This window comes from Nicrophorus vespilloides, unplaced genomic scaffold (genome assembly GCF_001412225.1).
Source record: "Nicrophorus vespilloides isolate i.1.1-1 unplaced genomic scaffold, Nicve_v1.0, whole genome shotgun sequence".
Classification (NCBI taxonomy): Eukaryota; Metazoa; Arthropoda; class Insecta; order Coleoptera; family Silphidae; genus Nicrophorus; species Nicrophorus vespilloides.
In genome coordinates this window covers 287248-307068 of record NW_017096476.1, presented here as the reverse complement: position 1 = coordinate 307068, position 19821 = coordinate 287248, and the positions used below count along the sequence as shown (strand labels likewise).

At 31.4% G+C, this 19821-nt stretch overlaps 1 protein-coding gene across 2 annotated transcripts in view; it reads right to left on the bottom strand.

The window, feature by feature from the left end:
- Positions 1-354: 354 nt before the first annotated feature.
- Positions 355-19821, bottom strand: part of LOC108557112 (transmembrane and TPR repeat-containing protein CG4341) — an 89143-nt gene continuing 69676 nt past the window's right edge. For both annotated transcript variants that reach the window (XM_017913513.1, XM_017913512.1), the window contains 4 exons: positions 17848-17988; positions 13032-13116; positions 5596-5774; positions 355-775 (listed from right to left, as the gene is read on the bottom strand). In XM_017913513.1, the coding sequence (XP_017769002.1) occupies positions 623-775; positions 5596-5774; positions 13032-13116; positions 17848-17988 (558 nt within the window). In that variant the 3' untranslated portion in view covers positions 355-622. The remainder of the gene's footprint in view (positions 776-5595; positions 5775-13031; positions 13117-17847; positions 17989-19821) is intronic.

Here is a 19821-nt window from a genome sequence, read left to right as displayed (position 1 = left end):
AATACCATGTTCCGTAAATTCATATTCCCCGCCGCAACCCCACATCTCTCTCTCGTTATTAATAGTATAATATTATATTTTTTTTACATTTCCTTTTACAATATTTAATATTTTACTTTATATACAATATCACTTTCAGTTTGATTAAGAAATATCTTGTTTTACGTTCATCTTATTAAAAATATCACTATGGATCGTCATTTACATATATTGTCAAAATCTCATTTGTTTCAGGCTCTTTTAGACCCCAAAAAAAGAAAATATAAGTAAAAGTGAAAAGATAATTTACTTTACAATATTTTTTTCCCTTTTTGTTATATAATACTTTATATATATATTACAATGATTCTCTGGAATCCCATCGTGTTTTTCTTTTGTGAATATTTTTTTTGTTTATTCTGTTTAGCTTCAATTAATTTGCCGAGCATGCACACCGTGGTCCCAAAACATCGGCGATTTTTTTTTCATAAAGCACACAATTAGCACATGTAATCGCTGATTCGTTGATACGGAAATCATTTTTTTTTCTTTCTCTTATGTAACTCAACATTCAATTAGGAAGTATCCAAGTAAGTAACTTGGAGTTTGATATTTGGGTTTTCGTGTTGGACGATGTTCATCGTCAAGTCATAACGCTATGTAGTCTATGCAAATTTGTTAGGGTAGTCACATCGTTAGGCTGCAACCGCAAAGCTTCCCGGTAACTGTCGGCTGCCTCTCGGTATTTTCCATTCAGGTGAAGAATTGCTCCTAGATTCGTGTGTCCTCTGGCATCCTGTAACAATTAGATTTATTTAATATTTTGATTTTGTTTCATACTTATACTATACATTCTATACGAATTATACGAAGATTTCAGCCCTTTCATTAAATAAAATAAAAAGTTTCTGATTATTATTGCCGAATTTAAATAAGTGTATTATATAATAACATTAAGTAAATAAAGTATATGTTTGCATTAAAAACCATCTGAAGTCGTGATTTGCGAATGAGGAAAGTATCTAAGAAGTAATTATTAATAAATAGTTTATAGTAGGCAACCAACTTTGCTTAATTATGTTATAGCAAATATAAATATGAAATAGAAAAAAATCAGTAATCAACAACTAATTGAGTAATTGAGTAATATTTGGGTAATTTGTGTTTCAATAAATTCATCATTTTCAGTTACGGACAAGAATTAGTTATATATGTATGTAATTATTGCTGATTATTGAACATTTGTACATTTCTCACTTTACGAAATTTTGATGAAAACGAATTTATTCACAAATAAAGTGCGAAAGATGTATATAATAATATATAAATTGAAACGAAAAAGATGTTATACATTCTTATTAAAGTAGAATATCCTTATATATATGTAAACGAAAGAGAAACATAACTACTTCAATAGCTTTTAAGATGATTAAAACTAACAATAGTCAACAAGTTCCACTTTAATTATACCCATTATGCCAGGCACTTATAGAATTCAACCACTAATTTCATTGTGAAATTAAATTCCTCCTACACAGTAGACACAATGTAATGGTTCTAAAAGGCCCATCAAAACTTATGTGAACTGCACTTTGCATATATATATATATATCTCAAAGAAACAATACAAATATATTAATCTAGCAGATTACATTAATCCTTAAGAAATTTTCTTTTCAATTGGCTATTAACCATAAGGTGCTTAAACGGTATAGTGTGAATGTGAGTTGTATTATTATTGTATATCCAAAAGTATTTTCATTTTATTTATATTAATCCTCTGCTCCAGTCCTAGGCTGGTTTTGCGACAGTAGTTAAGTTTTGTTGAGAGGAGAAGAAACCTCGCATAGGAACCATGGGTGGAGTCGTGGTACTGTAAGATTCTTACCCACTAAAACCTCTTCTCTTCTTCATCAGTATCCAGGTCCGGTATTTTGGTAAAACTCCTCAATGCAGATTGTCTTTGTTAGCAAGCACTTCACTTCGACGTGTGTTGGTTTCGACTACCACTTTCTTCCTTTTCTCTCTCGATCCTCCTCTTCCTTAATGGAGTGCACCCCTGAGAAGTATCTTGCTACAATGTCCCACTTCTCTTAGCTCTTTCACCAACGAACACCTCTAGTTCTACCACTTCCAATGGACGTGTTCTGGTTTATCCTCCTTCTTTGATATGAAGTGCAGGTATATGCCGAAGCACCAATGTCAGGAAAATTGTTTCACTTCTCTCTAGCCAGAAACTCGAATGGTGGCATGCCAGATACAATTTGCAATGCGTCTCGGAAGACTGACCTGCTTAGTGCTTTGTGTTAATTATTTTTTCTTTAAATGCAATGTTATCTTTTACCTTATTTTATCTAGTATAATATTGAATAACTTCATGCCATGTACGTATGAGTAAACTAATATTGACACTATTTGTATATAAGTAAATAATTCAAGTCTTAGTAATAATTATGAAAAATATTAATAGATTATATTTGATAGCTGTTCTTATTCCACTCTGATTTGAGTGTAATTTAAGTGTAAAGACTGTTATTGATGAGACAGCGACTTGTCATTAGTGACAAATCGTTAAGCCATTAATCGGAGTAAGTAGCAAAAAATCAAAAGATTTATAAATAACTAAAACTCAATTCATACCGTGGAAACACATCAGAAAGAAAATCAATTTATTTGTCGGAGAGATAATTTAATTTGTTTTGTAACCACAATTCGATCAAATATCAATTGCTGTCTTTGGGGCTGTTGGTAATTGCGTGACCATTTATTTGATGGACAACATTTGCTGCATTTGTTAATGAACAGCTGCAAAAGTATTATTAAGAATATTTAATTCCATTAGTAATTTTAAACTCTTCTGGTGGGTATCCCGAGACTTCCAATTACGCAAATTAAATTTCTGGTGAATTTAGGATAAATAAATTATCCTTGAAACTGGGATTAACGAAATTAGTATATGGCATGGTATAAATTAATTAAGTTTGTTTTTACAAAAACAAAATGATTTGTTGCGCATAACAAAATTGCGGGATTATTAATTAAATTTATTCACATATTAAAGTGCTTTCAGTAAAATTATAATAATTGATTATTCGGATCCCGCGCTTTTTTAAAACTTGAATAGTTTAGCGTGCGATTATATTCATTTAGGGTTGAGATTTTGCGTGTCTTCTTTCCTGTGGTCAAGGTTTGAGGAGGTATGAAAAAGTTTCTGGTTCTCGGATGGAAGTCTCTGCGGCTAATAGCTAAGGGTGGAAGCGCGGGGGCGTAATTAAATCTGTTCTTGAGGACACCCTCTCGCGAGGCAGCATGAAAAAGAGCCCTTTTAATAGTTCCCCCCGTCTCTGCAGGTTTTTCTCCTCCCTGTCCGTTGCGTAATTGGTTTCTTGTGCTTCTGCGGTTATTTGATTACGCGCCAAACCAATTTGATTGAAAGTATCAATTAACTGCGCAGAGACACTTTTTCCCTTACATAAAAAGGAAGTATAATTGAATTCGTCAATACTGACTCGGGAGTGTGAGGAGGGGCTAAAAAAATGGAACGAACGTTAAAAAAAATGGGGCAAATCAACGGGTTTAGATTGGGAAAATGAGGTAAGTTTTGCGTAAGGCATCAAGAGAAAATACAATTTAGTCCTTATCGGGGATGAGGATCGTCTAGTAAGTAATATATTTTCAAGATGAAATTTAATAACTCTTGTTCTATTTAAGCAGAGTTATTAAAAAAAATTGACGGACGCAGTTCAAATTTAATTTCATTTTAACGACAGCTTTCAATCAGAATTGCCGACAAAGCACAAATTTCATTTCATCCAGATTTATGTTATTGTACGAATCTAATATAATCAGTTTTTATAATTATAAATATTTTTTTTTATAATTTCTGTAAATTTCTTTTTTCTCATAATTTTGATTTATTAAATAATAATTAGGTTAAACCAAAATGTAACACATTTTTGCTTAGTAAAATGTAAATTGATTAATCCAAACAATCCAAATTAAAATATAAATTATATTGTACAAACTCTTTAATATATACGCAAGAGATATATTTTGTAATTAAAATTTAGTTTATGCTAAAATAAATGTAAAACAATTTTACTAATTGGAATCTAAATTGAAAAGCATTCGCTGTGCGGAAATAATGCAAATTGAAATATAATTTATATATAATACAAAATCGTTAATTCTAATTTAAAATAGTTAATTTAAATAGGTAATGGTATTTGTTAAGTTTTACTTTTAATACTTCGTTACTCGCGCGGCGCTTCTTCTAACATTTAGTACTGAAAAAGTGGAATAATCCGAACCTTCTTTATACTGACTGACAATTTGTAAAAACACATCTCTCCATTTTCTAAAGATTCTTACCAGAGTCCATCAGACGCCAAGTGAGTAGTGATTTCATAATATTTTACTATGTAGCAATTTTTCGTATTTTTTTTCAAATTATACAACTAAACAACTATATGATTCACTAAGAGTTACAGAATCAATAAGAACCATTTTATGAGATTAACAGCAAAATATTCTTAGCAGAGTCTATCAGACGCCACGTCAGTAGTGGTTTCATAATATTTTACCATGTAGCAAATTTTGGTATTTTTTCAAATTCTACAATTAAAAAACTATATGATTCACTAAGAGGTATAAAGTCTCCAACCTTTTTGACCTCACGGACCCCTAAACTCAAAATTTGTGCTCTCACGGATCATTATCAAGATTTTTTTTCCATAAAAATGAGATTCTAAATATGAAATCATACATACACTTACTTTTACATTGGATCTTTTATAAACATGCTTCTTAATAGGTAAAGTTTGCAAAGAAGTAGATCAATAATACAGTAATGTAATTACATGGTTATAGCAAAATTTACGTTGTTATTATTATAAATTATAAAAAGATTTTTTTTACTCAAGGTTTTTGTAATTACCATCACAATTAATTATATTGTTATGAATTATAAAATTCAATCTTTATTGGCAATTACAACCGAAGGGCTAACAACGAAGTCTTTTTGACTGCAAAACTTGATTTTAATTTATTTAATAGATATATATGTCATTTCTGAATAAACAAGTTGCGCATGTCTTAGCAATAAATTCGTTACAGAAATATTATAGTACCTACGTGTACAGAACAAATAACTTTTAGCTAGTGGAGACCCGAGGATATCATGCATATTGAATTCAGCCGAGCAGACAACCTGTAAATATTTACACAGACGATTTTATTCGACGTTCAAAGATGAATAGGCCAATCTCAAAACATCGGACAGACAAAGGAAAAATTCGAAACTCAAATATGAGAAAGCTTGGCAGAATAAAATTTAATTTCATATATATATTGAGAATCTTCGTCGGCTTCGCGTGCGCCGCGAACAATCAATTGTTTTCTGTGTTGTAATACGCTTTATTATTTCATCCTAACCCGACGCTCCTCTACAAAGGGCAAGGCCGTTTCGGTCACGAAATTAATCAGAATGGAAAACCGTAAAGCAATCAACAGCCTGTTGAGTTTTTTTTTCTCTCCATTTATTTCTTTACCTTTTTTCACAGTGTGTATTTGTACGTAACCACTAATTGGAATAAAATTGGATAAAAAAAAACTTACGGAGGGTTTCAGCAGCACGGCTCTCCTATACCAATGCTCTGCATCTCCGTGTCTTCCTGCTTGTCGCATCGCTGTGGCTGCAGCGACTGCCAATTCGTAGTCCATTGGTTTCAGTTCTGCCGCTTTTTCGTACAGATTAGCGGCCTCCTTGTGCCGACCTTTTGATGCCAGAAATTCACCTGCAACAAAAAAAAATAGAGAGTTGAAGCGAGGTAAATAAAAAAAATGGATGATGCGAGTTTCGCCACAAAATATCTCCTCATTAAGTTAATAGGGCATACATCTTGCACCCCCAGGTCGGCAGTTTTCATTGAGAATTATAGGCTCGGTTAATATCCTCCGGCGAGTTAATAAATTTTAATTTTCGCACCGCTATTTATATTTTATGAACGACTGAGGTAGGTTAGGTAGGCCCGAACAAAGTTCATTTCGTTCTAATGTTTCTGCTGCAGAAAAAAAATATATCCAACACAACGTATTAATTATAATTAAAATACGTAAGCTTCCCCTAACATTAATTATATCATTAAAATGTTAATAAATATAATGTTCATATTTATGCATAGTAATCCCTCATTAGCTCACGGTGTTAAATTACCCAAAATTACAAAACAGAATGAAATTAATCTCACAAATAATATGCAATTATATATAGATGCCTTTTTTATGTTAAACCTCGTTATCATTTTTTTTTTGTACATTCTAAATATGAATTTATAATAATTAATCTATATGATCATTATATTATATGAAAATTATGCATTTAATCTATTGATTATGTAAACAATATAAATAAAATAAAACATCTTCAAATAGAAAATAAGCATGTTCTTTTTGATAGTCTTCAATGAGTTAAAATGATTGTAAATGATGATGATTTCTTACATAACAAAGTTGAATTTTTATTTATTTTTCAAAAATAATCATTAATAGTAGTTATTTTTCATGATCTTGCAACATTTTGATAAGCAATCTATTTTTGTAATTTGATTAATATATCATAATATTGTTAATTTAATATATTTTATTAAATTTTCTACTGAAACCAATAGAAAAAATAAAAAAAACCGGTCTGGATTCTGGATTAGAATAGGGTGAGTGACCAGATAAGTCCAAAGTATGGTCTACCGCACTGCAGTACACTGTCTCCAACTTTGCACATCCTGTACATAAACGGCATGCCTTTCACAGAAACTTCGTGTATATATAGAGACAACAAATCTATACAGCAGCGCACAGATAATACAGAAGATATACATAACAGTTGAATTATACGTAATGAATGTTTTGTTACGCTTAAACAATATAATCTCTCAATTAATAACGAAAACAACTTAAAAACAATCGGGATTTGAAATAACATAATATAATTTTTATTTATACATATAATACTTTCATTAGGGTCATTTCATTTTTGTCTAGATATGATAAAATTATCCTATTATAATTATACTTCCGAATCGACTTGTTTAATCAATTTGCTGGTATAGCTGTGGCTTTATTGTTTGTGTCTATGTGGGATAATTGTCACTTTGCATCTTACAATTGCCATAATCAATGAACCTCCCATGCCAACCCCTTAATTGACCAATTAGGAAATATTCCCCTCTATGTTATCCTCCATCTAATTAGAGTAGCATTGTATAAGGATTCTTTGCTTTAGTATTATATAATTATGTTTTATAGAACAGCGATTCAGCTTCTTTTTTTATTGATTAAGCACACATTATTTCTAGAATAAATAATGACTTATTTTATTATTTACTTATTCCTATAAAATGTAGTCGCTAATTACGTTTATACTATATACAAAAACATTAATGAATATAATGCGCTAGGATCTATAATATTATACCAGCATGTAATGCATGTCACAAAGGGCTGTTACTGGCAGCAATTGATAAAAGCATCATATCAATCGAAAATTAAATAATATCATGTATAGGGGTTAATTTTAGAAATTGACTATTATCTTTGATCGAACCTATGGCAAATACTCGAAATTCCATTATGCAATGAAATGCACTATTCATTTAAGTTATTCATTCATAAATATTTTATTTCACAATAATATATAATTCTTTGATTATATATATATTGTATATATCTTATAATAGACCTTGATTATAATTTTTTTAACAATAAAAAAAATAAAATGTATACTTTACAAATTTCAAAACAATAAAATTTTACTGTAGAATTACTGCATTATAAAGGAAATAATTTATAAAATCTGCAAGTATATTTAGAACTGTAATATTTTACTAAATTTAATTACAAATTCATTCAAGAAAATCGCTACAATTAAATCAAAACGAGAAAAATATGATATGTTCAGAGGAAGTTGTTTTTGTAGTGATTCTTTAGAAAGTTATATTTTCATTACAAACAAAAAAGAAAGACAAAATGTTTTTACAGAATTTTGCGTATTATTAGAATGATCTTTTTGGATACCACGATTAGTACTGTATTTATATATTTAGTTATAAGAAAATTATTTTAATTAATGATTTATTATTTCTTCAATTATTAATTATATTATGTAATCTATATATACTTTTATGGTGTTTAAACGATAACTAGGTTTGCCCCAACTGTAAATAAGACAATCATATTTAATTTTGAAACAGAACGGAGCACCAAAAAAAAACTAGGCCGCTCAAATTTCCAATACGAAAACAAAACTTGTGCGTTTAAATATTGACGTTCATATTTCATGTATGAAAATCGCCGAAAGCGTACAAAAATTTTAGCGCACAATTTTTTTACCGCGGCTTCAATCCCCTAACAAAAAGTAATTTCCTTTCGTTTTGTGAAACATTCAAATCCAGATGATATCCTGCTTCATGGACCTTTAATCTCTCGCAGTCATTTCAATATGTACATCATATCTCATCATTTATTTGCAAATCAAGATTCCTCAATTAACGTTCAATCGCGATTTTTCAGTGGATCTGTAACGATGTTAGCGCCAGTTTCGTGAGAATCAGGGATGGCTTTTCAGAGTTCGTTGTGTCATGTAAAATGCATTTAATTTTCTGTTTATTTGACCGTGTGCATGTGCATGTTCAATTCGCGCGCACCGTTTCCAAACTATCGATTCGCTTCCAGACAATTCGCACATCTGTTTCCGATACATTTTATTCAAACTGCGAAGGGTGGTGGTTGCGAACAAGAGAGGTTTTGCAGGGGTGGTTTTGGTGTAGCGCACCGAATTGTAGACGTTCGCTCGGTTCGTGCTTTTGTTTTATTTATTTTTTTGCGCCAAATTCGAATTGTTGCTGGGATTACGTCCCTGTAATTATTTTTAATGCTCTCGAGCGTCGCGCGCGATTTGCGCTTCGGGCGAATAGGAGCAAAAAATTAAATACTGGGCTGCCTTTGAGTTTCCTGTACTCGTGCTGCCCTTCTCTAAACTCACGAAAGCAAAGGGGATTTCACCAGCCAATTAAAAGTTAAGACACGGGCAAATATCTCTAATGTCTCTACAGGCATTCCTTGCGAATGGAAAATTTACATGTATTTCTTTTATTTAAGCGAGACGTAAAACAACTGCGAATTGCAAAAACGAACAATTAATTAGTATCATTTAATTATACAACAGTCGTAAATCCAATAATAACAACAACATTTTTTATTGCTTAGACAAGTGAAAGATTTTAATTAATTACATACAAAAACAATAGTTAGATGTAAACACAAATATTTCGAAGTTCACATATTAACATGTAACTACAACGGACACATAAATTAAACACATAATTGTACAAATAAATAATTTAATAATTTATTTGTTTAAGTCATTTTTGCAATATTGAGTATCTAATCTGTCTAATGTAAGGAGAGGACAAGGCGTAAATCGAATTCCTTTTATAAATCTTTAATTACGCAATTAATCGCGGAGACACGTTGGAATTGGTAAAAGTTGCCGTGCCGGGCGATAAATTGAAGCGCGCGACGTCGCACGGTTTCAGTTAATTACCTTAATCTGGCTAATGTTTAATACGTTATCTCCGGTAGTTTCTTATGCGGTCGACAAATCTTGTAAAGTTCAACGGAGATGGGGGCATGGGTTTGGGTTTTGGGAGGGATGTGCAGAGGGGGGCGGCTGTTTTCGAGCGGGCGATGGAGGTGGAGGCGCATTAAATGTCCCATGGCTGTGGTTCAAGACATCCCCATCGAGACGGAACTCACTTTAGAGCAAGTTTAGAATTTCATGTAAATTTTCTTTCACAAGAGCTCTCGAAGAAAAATCAATACAAAAGGTGTTTTGAACATAAAAATTCTCAAACTAAAAAAATAGACTATAACTATAATTAGTTGCGGATTAAGAAGAGTCTTAGCAAATTATATTTAGTGGTAAAAATATTATATTAATGTACTAACTATAATTATATGTTAATGTATGGATTTATTAATATACAGTAATGAAATATGCTATAAATTGAAGATATAATTGACATAGCTAGTAAAACTTAATGATAAGTATGTTAAATGAATGATTTGATATTTAAATAATATGAGTTTCTTTTATTATTGTTGAAATAAAATGAAAATAGGACATTTTAGTTTCATACCTTGTACATTTTGTAAATTTGTATTATGTGAACGAAGTGAAAGGTTGTGTGTATTTATAGTAAATTTAGTGTTGGACGAAGGTAGTGTTTGTTAATCGTTGGAAAGAGGGTAATTGAAAACCGTAAGAATCCGTACCAGTCGGAGGGGTAGAGGATGTTCGGGGAAAATTACCGGTAACACTTTTGTGTTTAGGTAATAGATTTCATGTATGTACTTGGCTAAGTAATTGATTGAATTTTCCTGTAAACTCCGAGAATGGAAGTTATTCAGCAACTTCAACAAAAGATGATGAATCGAGCGGCGAAGCTCTGCACAAATAAATCCCCGTAGATATAAAATAAACAAACACGTAACATAGAGTAAAACGAACGTGAGAAATAAACATGAAATAACAAGAAAATTATTATTTTTCCAGTCCGCTCATTCAGGCTAATTACAAGGGGAATAGTTAACAATGCGAAAGCGGGTCGTGTAACATTATATGGCCAAAGTTTTGATTTAGTTTCAACTGAGCGTCAAATTTTGATGAGAAATACCGTCAAGGAGTCATCCTCTTTGCCCAAACTTCCTTCATTAATAATTAAGGCTAAAAGTTGTTGAAAATTTCCTCTCCCAAACTAACTCGACCCCAAAGCAAAAGATTTCACCCGGCCGCCTCCACATTCTGCTTGTACTCGCAAAACCGAAAACCGGATTTCCCTTTTTTTTATACCGAAACATTAAAAACTTTTCACCTAATTATAAGACACCAGAATCGATCAACTTTAACTTTTCTAATTTAATTAAATACTTTCACTTAGCCTCCTATAAAAAAAATCACAATTAATACTTCAGCATAAGAAATTTATTAATTTTAAAACAAATTTATCACTTACAGAAGTTGTTTACTTAAAGTTTATACTTTTAACGTACGCTCACTAATATACAATTATTTACGCTATTACCAAACTAACGTACAATGATGTAAGAAATCAGGTATATTGCAATTTTATATTATATATAAACTTCTGGTTAAGTCATATTCAGCTGATATCGGATTTATTTTCTATAAGTTTTATATGTAGAAAAGTGGACTTAGAATTTTCTCGAAGTCGTTTTATCATCCAAGAAATATGTTCAGAGTTCGACGGAAAACTGTACGTTCATATGAATATGAGTACGTTCGTGCGAATAAACATAGGTTTGCAACAAAAACATAAATGAGAGTACAACAATACCTTGTATAGTCCGGATTCACTATAGTTCGGTTTTAAAATTTCAAAACAAACCAAATACATTTTAATTGACCAAAATAAAAAGTACACAAAAAAAGTCCTCGATTAGTTCGGTTGAGGTATTACTGTACTTATAATTGAATTCGGATTAACGTACATTCGTTTAGCATACCACTATTTGTGTACATAAAACGTACGTTGACTGAAAGTAGACTATGTTTTAAAAGCAATTTCTGTACAATTTCCTGTTGAACTGCAAAATACAGAAATCGTACCTTCGTGTTTTACGCCATTCTCAAGCATCAAATCCAGCAAACATTATGTACCATAAATCATAATGTAATTTGGTTACAAAATAATTGATACGTTTTATGGAACGAATCCATTGCGAACCAGGTGAAATATTCTTGAAATTGATCTGCAATCAGTCAACTTTACTGCAGCCGTGATTAACGATGTAATTAACTTACGAGGATTATTCAAGCTGCCCCTTGTGTATGAGGGCGAGTGTGTATGTGCGTTATGCAAATAACGGTAACAACCACTTCTGCGTGATTAAACGCACAGATACAGGACTTATATAACTTTGTAAACTAAATCGCGCGCTAAAAGAGAGCGAAAAACGAACCGTGAACAGAGTCGAAAGCTGTATGAACATTTATTTATTTCACGTAATACATTATACTATTACATGAAAGGGGATTTAATAATCTTAAAGTTTTATATAGTGTTTATTAATATTTAAATATACCATGGAATATATTGTTAATTTTATCTCGAAAGCTTTGAAACAAGTGAAAAATAAGCGTTAAAATTATTGAGTGTTCGCATTATTGTTTAGAATGATTGACGTATGTGTTATAGACCGTTATGAATAGTACTTATGCAAAACAACGTAGGATCAAAGCGGCTCTGTTAATTGAGTGTGTAAATTGACATTACTATTAGGATTGACTGTTGAATGACTCATGTTTAAAATAATCAATTTTTGATTAGTATAAATAAACAATGATCAAAAAGTCATTTTGAGGTTTTTGATTAAACTTAAACGTTAGTTCGATAGAGATTCCAAAATATGGCTTATTTTTTGACAGCGTGTCTTCAGAACATAATTGTTATTTAATTTGATTAGTAATATTTAGATTGAATCATTAAATAAACATATTCAAAGTACATTTATTTACACTGAGGTAAATCCATTCAATGCAAAATTCAAAGCGACCAGAGTTTTATTATTATTTTTTAAGGCTGGTCCACGTAGACGCCTTAAAAACAGAGAATATTTATACTATGAGACGATGTTTGCACGAGGTCGTGAGAGGTTGTTCACGTAAAGAATTCTAATTTGTACACCCCATGCATCTATAAAATATTCATGAAATGTAAATATTTGTTCCACCCTCACAGTTTTTTCTCCGGCCTCTCGTTCTTCGTCGTCGCTCCTTCGAGCCACAGCATCCAAAAAATTAAAAGAAAAAATTGAGTAAATATCTCCATACATGTTGCGCACATCTTCCCAATCAACGATTGAACGAAATGCATGCGCCAGCACTAATTCAAACACGAGGCTGTTTGATCGAAATTTTATTACATAACAGAAATCAATTTTTAATCTCATTAGTATATTGATTTGTATAAACTTACCATAGTGATGGTAAACGCTGGCATCTTCTGGCGCCAAACGTTTGGCCCTTCGGAACCACTGCTCCGCCTCGACGATTCGACTGACCTGAAAAAGACATTTGCGCAAATCAGAAATTTTACATAATTATTACGAGTCTCGTGAAAACGATGCTCCGTTTCATTATATGACTTTATAAACTTTCTTCTAATCCTCTTACCTTTACAAATTTACTTTCAGCTTAGAGATTCATAAATAATAATATCTTTATTAAAGCAAAACCGAAAGTTTTTTCCCTCCATGTCTGAAACCCAATTTGAATTTTAATTCGTTTCCCATTCAAAAAGTAATTAATATCGACTTTTTGCGCACATGCTCGAACGCAATAAATAATTTAAATATGCATTTGGAATTCATATTTACAAAAAAAATCGATTCAAATCCTATAGATAAATATTAAATAATGGAACATCCAATTTCAAATGAGTTAATAATTCTTATCAAAAAAAATATATATAAACAGAGAGCGAAATACGAAAATACTCATTTAAATTAATTAGAATACAGACTTTTGCATCTCTTCTGTTCTCCAAAATTCTGATTGATTTCGTTCCACATCAAAAGCAATTTAATTTCAGCATAAATTGAGCCGCTCTGCCGTTGACTAAGTGTGCTGCTGTCAATTAAAATTTTTGTTTTGTTTGTGCAAATAAAGGGGGACCTGAATCTGACCCTTTTCGGAATATCCATGCTGGTGCGTTGAAAAAAAAATTATGAATATTCGTATAATAACGGCCAGGTTTAATCCCAATGATTTATCTCTAAAATGGATAAAAAAATTGTGTTTGTGCCGTACAATCGTGATGAATTGATACTCGCGAATTCCCAAATTAATAATTGAAGTTGATCATTTGTATACAATGACTCTGCTTTGACAGTCAACGAGTATGAAAAATGCGTGTATACAAAAAAAATGGATTTAGTGTTAATCAATCTCGCACAACGTTTGTTTCAATGTTATAGTCATCGATTCCATTCTAAAATAATATAATAATGATACTGTATTCTATTTACTGTACAAAGAACTAAGGTTTTCATCAAAATTTGATTGCACTTTTTAATTTATAGAATACTTTCAAATCAAATCATTGATAATCAGTAATATATTTTGGAAATAATGTCAATGACTTATCAACATTAATGAATTGCTTTGCTGAATCTACAGAGATTTAAATGTGAGTGTTAACTATTAAAAGTAACATTAATCGGTCTGTAAAGTGTTCGTTCGTGTTCGTTGTTCGATTTGTTCGAAGTCTAAACTGTTCGTAAACCGAATTACCCATAATATAATCAATATTTACTACCAAGCGGAGAAAACTATGATGATAATATAAAAAAAGGCTTAAACAGCTGTATTTAAATTAAAGTGCGTTAAAAGAACATATAAATTCAGAAGTTTATGAAAAATATAAATTTTAAATTGCATTTCATAAAAACATTTTTTTATAAATTAACATTATGTTCAATATTTAAACTATGTATTGATGTAAGGATTGTCATAAGTCTAGGAATATAAATAATACTATTATACATAGATTATTCCACAGTTGTATATAGATTAGGAACAGAGATCAATTACCTAACATGTGACTTATGAAGCGTATTATAACTCAAAATTTGTAATGTCAGTTACAACTGCGACTGTAACAACATCGCATGTCACACACATATTGCTAAGTGCAACATATTAAATAATTAATATATTTATTGATTTAATATCAGTTCAGTAAGCGTCAAAATATAGCAGCAAGTCAATCAGATTAGTGACTTTAATTATTTAGACATATCTGAATGTCATTCAAAAGTTAATTAATAGAAAAGTAATTGATATTAAAAATATAGGGAAAACAAACGTATTTTTAGCGTCTTCTACAAGTGCGGATATTCCTGTGTATATAATGATGAAGAAAGTAATATATTTCTTAACGTAATAATTTAAAAAAAAAAGTATAATATGAAAGAACATGATGAAAGATGATATATTTCTGAAGTGAGTGAAATGTATACTTTCAATTTCCGCTCTACATATTTTGTTTTACCTTGTACCATAAATATTTAAATCATGTTTATTCAGTTGGCGTTAATTGGATATACAAAATTGATTAATCCAATGCAAAAATAATTAGATTACTGGAAGAGGCGCTGAATTAATAATAAATAAATCCTCTTGGCGTTTTGATTTCTTAAGAAGGAGTCAGAAAGAAAGAAGGAGATGAAAAAGAAAAAGACAGAGAAATGACAAGAGGGAGAGCAGAATGAAGGTAGGGAAAATATATAATGAAAAGCGATATAAATCTGACTGAAGTCGGGGGATGGCAAAAGAGAACGAAATTCCTTCGCGTTTGATGTGAGCCGAAAGATGGGAACGTTGGTGGTGGTGCGGGGGGATGGTGGTGTGTGGGAGAGGCCGACTCCGGACGGGATGCTGAAATTTTCCTCAGAAGATATTCAGTGAATATTTGTAAGACTGTAGGGCTCCCCGTCTGCAGGAATGGCATTGAAATGTCTCAAGCTGTGACCCGCGTAATCCACAGTATTAATCTACGCGAGACGCTTTAATGCAACGGGCGAAGGGAACAGATGCGGATAGCAAGGACGAAACCGGGACTGCGGTGTGTGTATGCGTGTGTCTGTCTGTCTGTGTATTCACTCCTCCTCTATCCACGTCGTAATCGATTCCATTTTTAATTTCCTAACTGAAGAAAAACGAACCCTAAGTGCGCCAGTCCAATGCTTCTGAAGCCCTTTGAATATTAATAGATATGTAATTTAAGTAGACACGTACACTAGACAGTCTTCATTTAGAATTCCCTTTTTCCGAAAATATGTTTCATTCCATTAAATATACAAGAGCGCAGCTCTCATTAAAGTGCATCAAAACTCCTTTGAAATTCTTCCATGCATCTAAACCAGTACGAAGAGATACTTATCTAACATTCCCTTTTTTAAAGCCATCCTTCATATATTTATAGTGCTTATATATGATATGAATTATACCATCAATTAGATACAATTTGCTATTTATGTTAACATGAAAAACAAATATAAACTTAACATTTACATTTTACAAACATATATTGAAAGTAAGGATTAATTGAAAATAGGCAATACAAAGCGAACGTTAATGAAAACCGTGGTTTGTTATTTTCTATTTTAATATTATACATGCCACGCATACTAAAGGATCGAAACCAATCATCCGTATCTGCACTGCATGTTAGCAAAGATATTCAAAAGCTAATGAGAGATCCTCTGTCGTTCGACTTTACAATAGGATTGGGTTCGTTGGATCTTCGTACAAAAGACGATGAAGAATGAGCGCGAGCAATACATAAAAAGTTTAGAATTTTAAAAATGAACGACATGGCAAAAGCCGATTACTTCTTAGATATGAAAGAGACACTTTCTGTGTATTTAATATCAGCTATATTAGTATATTCTTAGCAAATTATCAAGTTTATATAATCAAAATTCACTTATAGAAAGTGATTGAATCAGGTGTGCATATGATATGTTTAATCAAAATCATGATAGAGATATTTATTTGTACTGTACTATTGGACCATAAAAAGAACCATTCTTTTTTACAAATATTTAAGAAACTGAATAGACTTGTAATTATAAAATTGATCAGACATTTAACGTGCAACAATCTTGAGTCTCTATCAAATAAATTAAATTATCAAGTGTTAAGAGGGTAAATGAGAATTATGTATTCCCTCACGGCACTTGACAAACATGCGAACTACACATTAGTAACATTTTTTTGTTTGCTAAATGTTAATGTCGCGTAATAGCATTTTAAATATTATTTGTCACAAACACAAAACGAAGTTACGTAATAATTAGGACGTAATTTATTCATGTTAATCCAATGAAATTTAATTTTGGAATAATAAAGAGTTAATGGATTAAATTAAATTAAAATGAATATAATGTTAGTAGAATCTTTATAAGGTATTCACTACAAAATATTTTTTTGTATTTGTCGTATTCATCGAATTTTTATACACAAATAAATCGACTTATAGTTGAGTGATTTTGTTTTATAGTCCTGTACATGTATAAACTTTCTGAATTTCGAAAATAGTTATGTTTGATAGGGTTAGAAGATATTAGAAGAAATACAAATTAATTGTAAACAGGTTTAGTTTGAAGACTTTTAATTTAACAAATTATATAGATTATAGTACTGAAGATTGTAAATGATATTGATCCATCAAATTAATATTCAGAATACACGTGAACTTTCATAAGCTATTAATTCCTAATGCAAATGGATTATATATTCAATATGAATTATATTAATTAATACTGTGTGCATCAAGTTAACCCTGGTCAAGTTTTAATTGAAGAATAAGACATTCCAATTGAATTAGACAATGTGTACATATACAAATATATATGTGCATAAAGTACAATTGAGTCACGTATGAATTTCGTTGCGTTTCATGTGTGACTATAATTAGTTTGAATGTATTTAATTAGAGCCGAGCAGAGCGAAGCTAATGTTTCGGTCACGTTGTTTCCGTTTCCAGCTGAATAATTACCGGACTCATACATACAAGCATATACATATATATGCGTATATATAGATATATATATACGTAGATTGAGTATAATTGGAGATAAGGATGTGATTGCGAGTAGACCTAATTAGTGAAACACACGGCGCACAAGGTTTTCAATTACTTAACAAACAAACGAGGGAATATTGTCTGCAGCTCGTGAAATTTCTTCGTATAAATAAAAGCTGTGTTCGTAAATTAAGACACTTACGTTCTTGGCCAGAAGTTTGCCATAAGTTATATGAGCAGGGACGTGGTCTGGTTGTGCGTTCAATGCAGCCTGATACCACCTCTCCGCCTCCTCATCCTGATGAAGACGTGCCAAAGTCTCACCCAGTACGTTGAAAACACTCTGAAACAGATAGAAAACAAGGGTTTTTAATACGAACCGAAGCATCGGGGTCGAATTAACGAATTCCCGTGGAACACACACGAAGATTAGGAAGCCACGTGACCTTAACCCGCTCGAGTTTCCAGTTTTCCCCGTTTCCGCTCCGCACGTCAAGAAAATCTCACTCATGCCTTGGCTCTATTTATCACGAGATGCTTGAAGGCTGCCACTCCAGGCTCCCCAGTTTCGTGACAATTTCACAGAAAATACGCTTGCTAAAGCTTTCCCCCTTTTATTTACTTTTTAACACCAGAAAACAATTAATAAAAAGAAATACCACTTCTGCAATTCCAGCTTTCAATGGCTCTGTTGAGAGCGCACGAAAGTTTTTTTTTTAAATAGCATATTCCTTTTCTTTCATTAATATAAGTCTTTTCATAGCAAATACTCCGTTGCTATTCTTATATAAATGTAACGCAATTATATGAAAGTAAAATAACTAATTATCAATAGTAGACAATGTATGATATTTCACAAACGTAAGTAAATAATTATAAGAAACATTACTACTATTCTAAAGCGTTATGTAGTGTCGGGTTTTGATAACTCAATAACGCGTCTACAGAACAAGCGTCAAAGTTTAAACAAAAATATTACAGCTCAGGCTGAAAAAGTGGCCACAGTAGCCATGCATACAATGTATACAAAGTTGGGCGGATATATCTGCCGTTCGTAGTTAAATGACAATTACATCTTATGATTCGGAAACACATAACATAAGTAATATTGTAATATTAGATAGTAAACATATCTAATAAAAATTTTAAAAATTACCTCTAAACAACATATTAACAAATACTTTATAAAACCTATAATAATATTTTTTTTTTCTAATACAAACAGGTTTGCTAGTATTTTAATAGAAACTTATATTAAAAATTAGTGTATGCAATAGTCATTAATGTTTTATAAAAATAAACACGTTATAAACACAACGTTATAAAACTGAAGAAACAAGACGTTCCAATATGAAACATTAAAGAATACCGGAGGAAATTTCCGCTTGTACGGGCTTCAATATCCGGTAATTAATTTTTAATTACTGGAAAGTATTAAATTCACATTTTACAAGCACCCCTTTTACACTGCTCGTGTTTTTTTTTACTCATATACTCTCTTCTCTTCTTTCGCGTTTCGCCCTCCTTCCGCGTTCTACAATATCGATTCCGGAAATATCGGTTGATTTTTTTTAATGAAATTTTATAATTAAATTTGCGATACTTTATTCGATCTCAGCGGTTCTTTTCACCCATCTCTTTGCGACTTAAACATTGTAATTATAAATATTTTTCGTTCGTTCGTGCCATGACGTAATTGATATTTCGGTTAGTGCATCATTTTGCTGGACCGTTTTCGTTGCCATTACTTTGCAGTATCGTGGTCAAACTTGTGACATTTGAATAATGTTTGCAGCAAGTTGCAGGCGCCGGTGTGCATTACGGATCACCACAAGAATTAGTCTAAAGTCTTAGAGGTACTCTCAAGTAGAGTTCAGGTTACTTCCTTGTACATCCACTTAATATAATTTAAGTAGAGATTAATATTAAAATCATCTTAGCTGATAGATTAATTTGATGATCCAATTTCAAAGTATTTATTAACATTTTTTTGGAAACCATGACATTAAGATTATATCCATTCGATAATACAAATGAATCAATAAACTCGACTACAGCATAGAGATTCAAAGAAAGATCAGAATTATTCACTTCTGGAGAGACGTTTCAGGAGCTTATACATAAATTCAACTGGATTAGTTTATAAAGCTGTATCTACACTGTGCGTGACATAAGA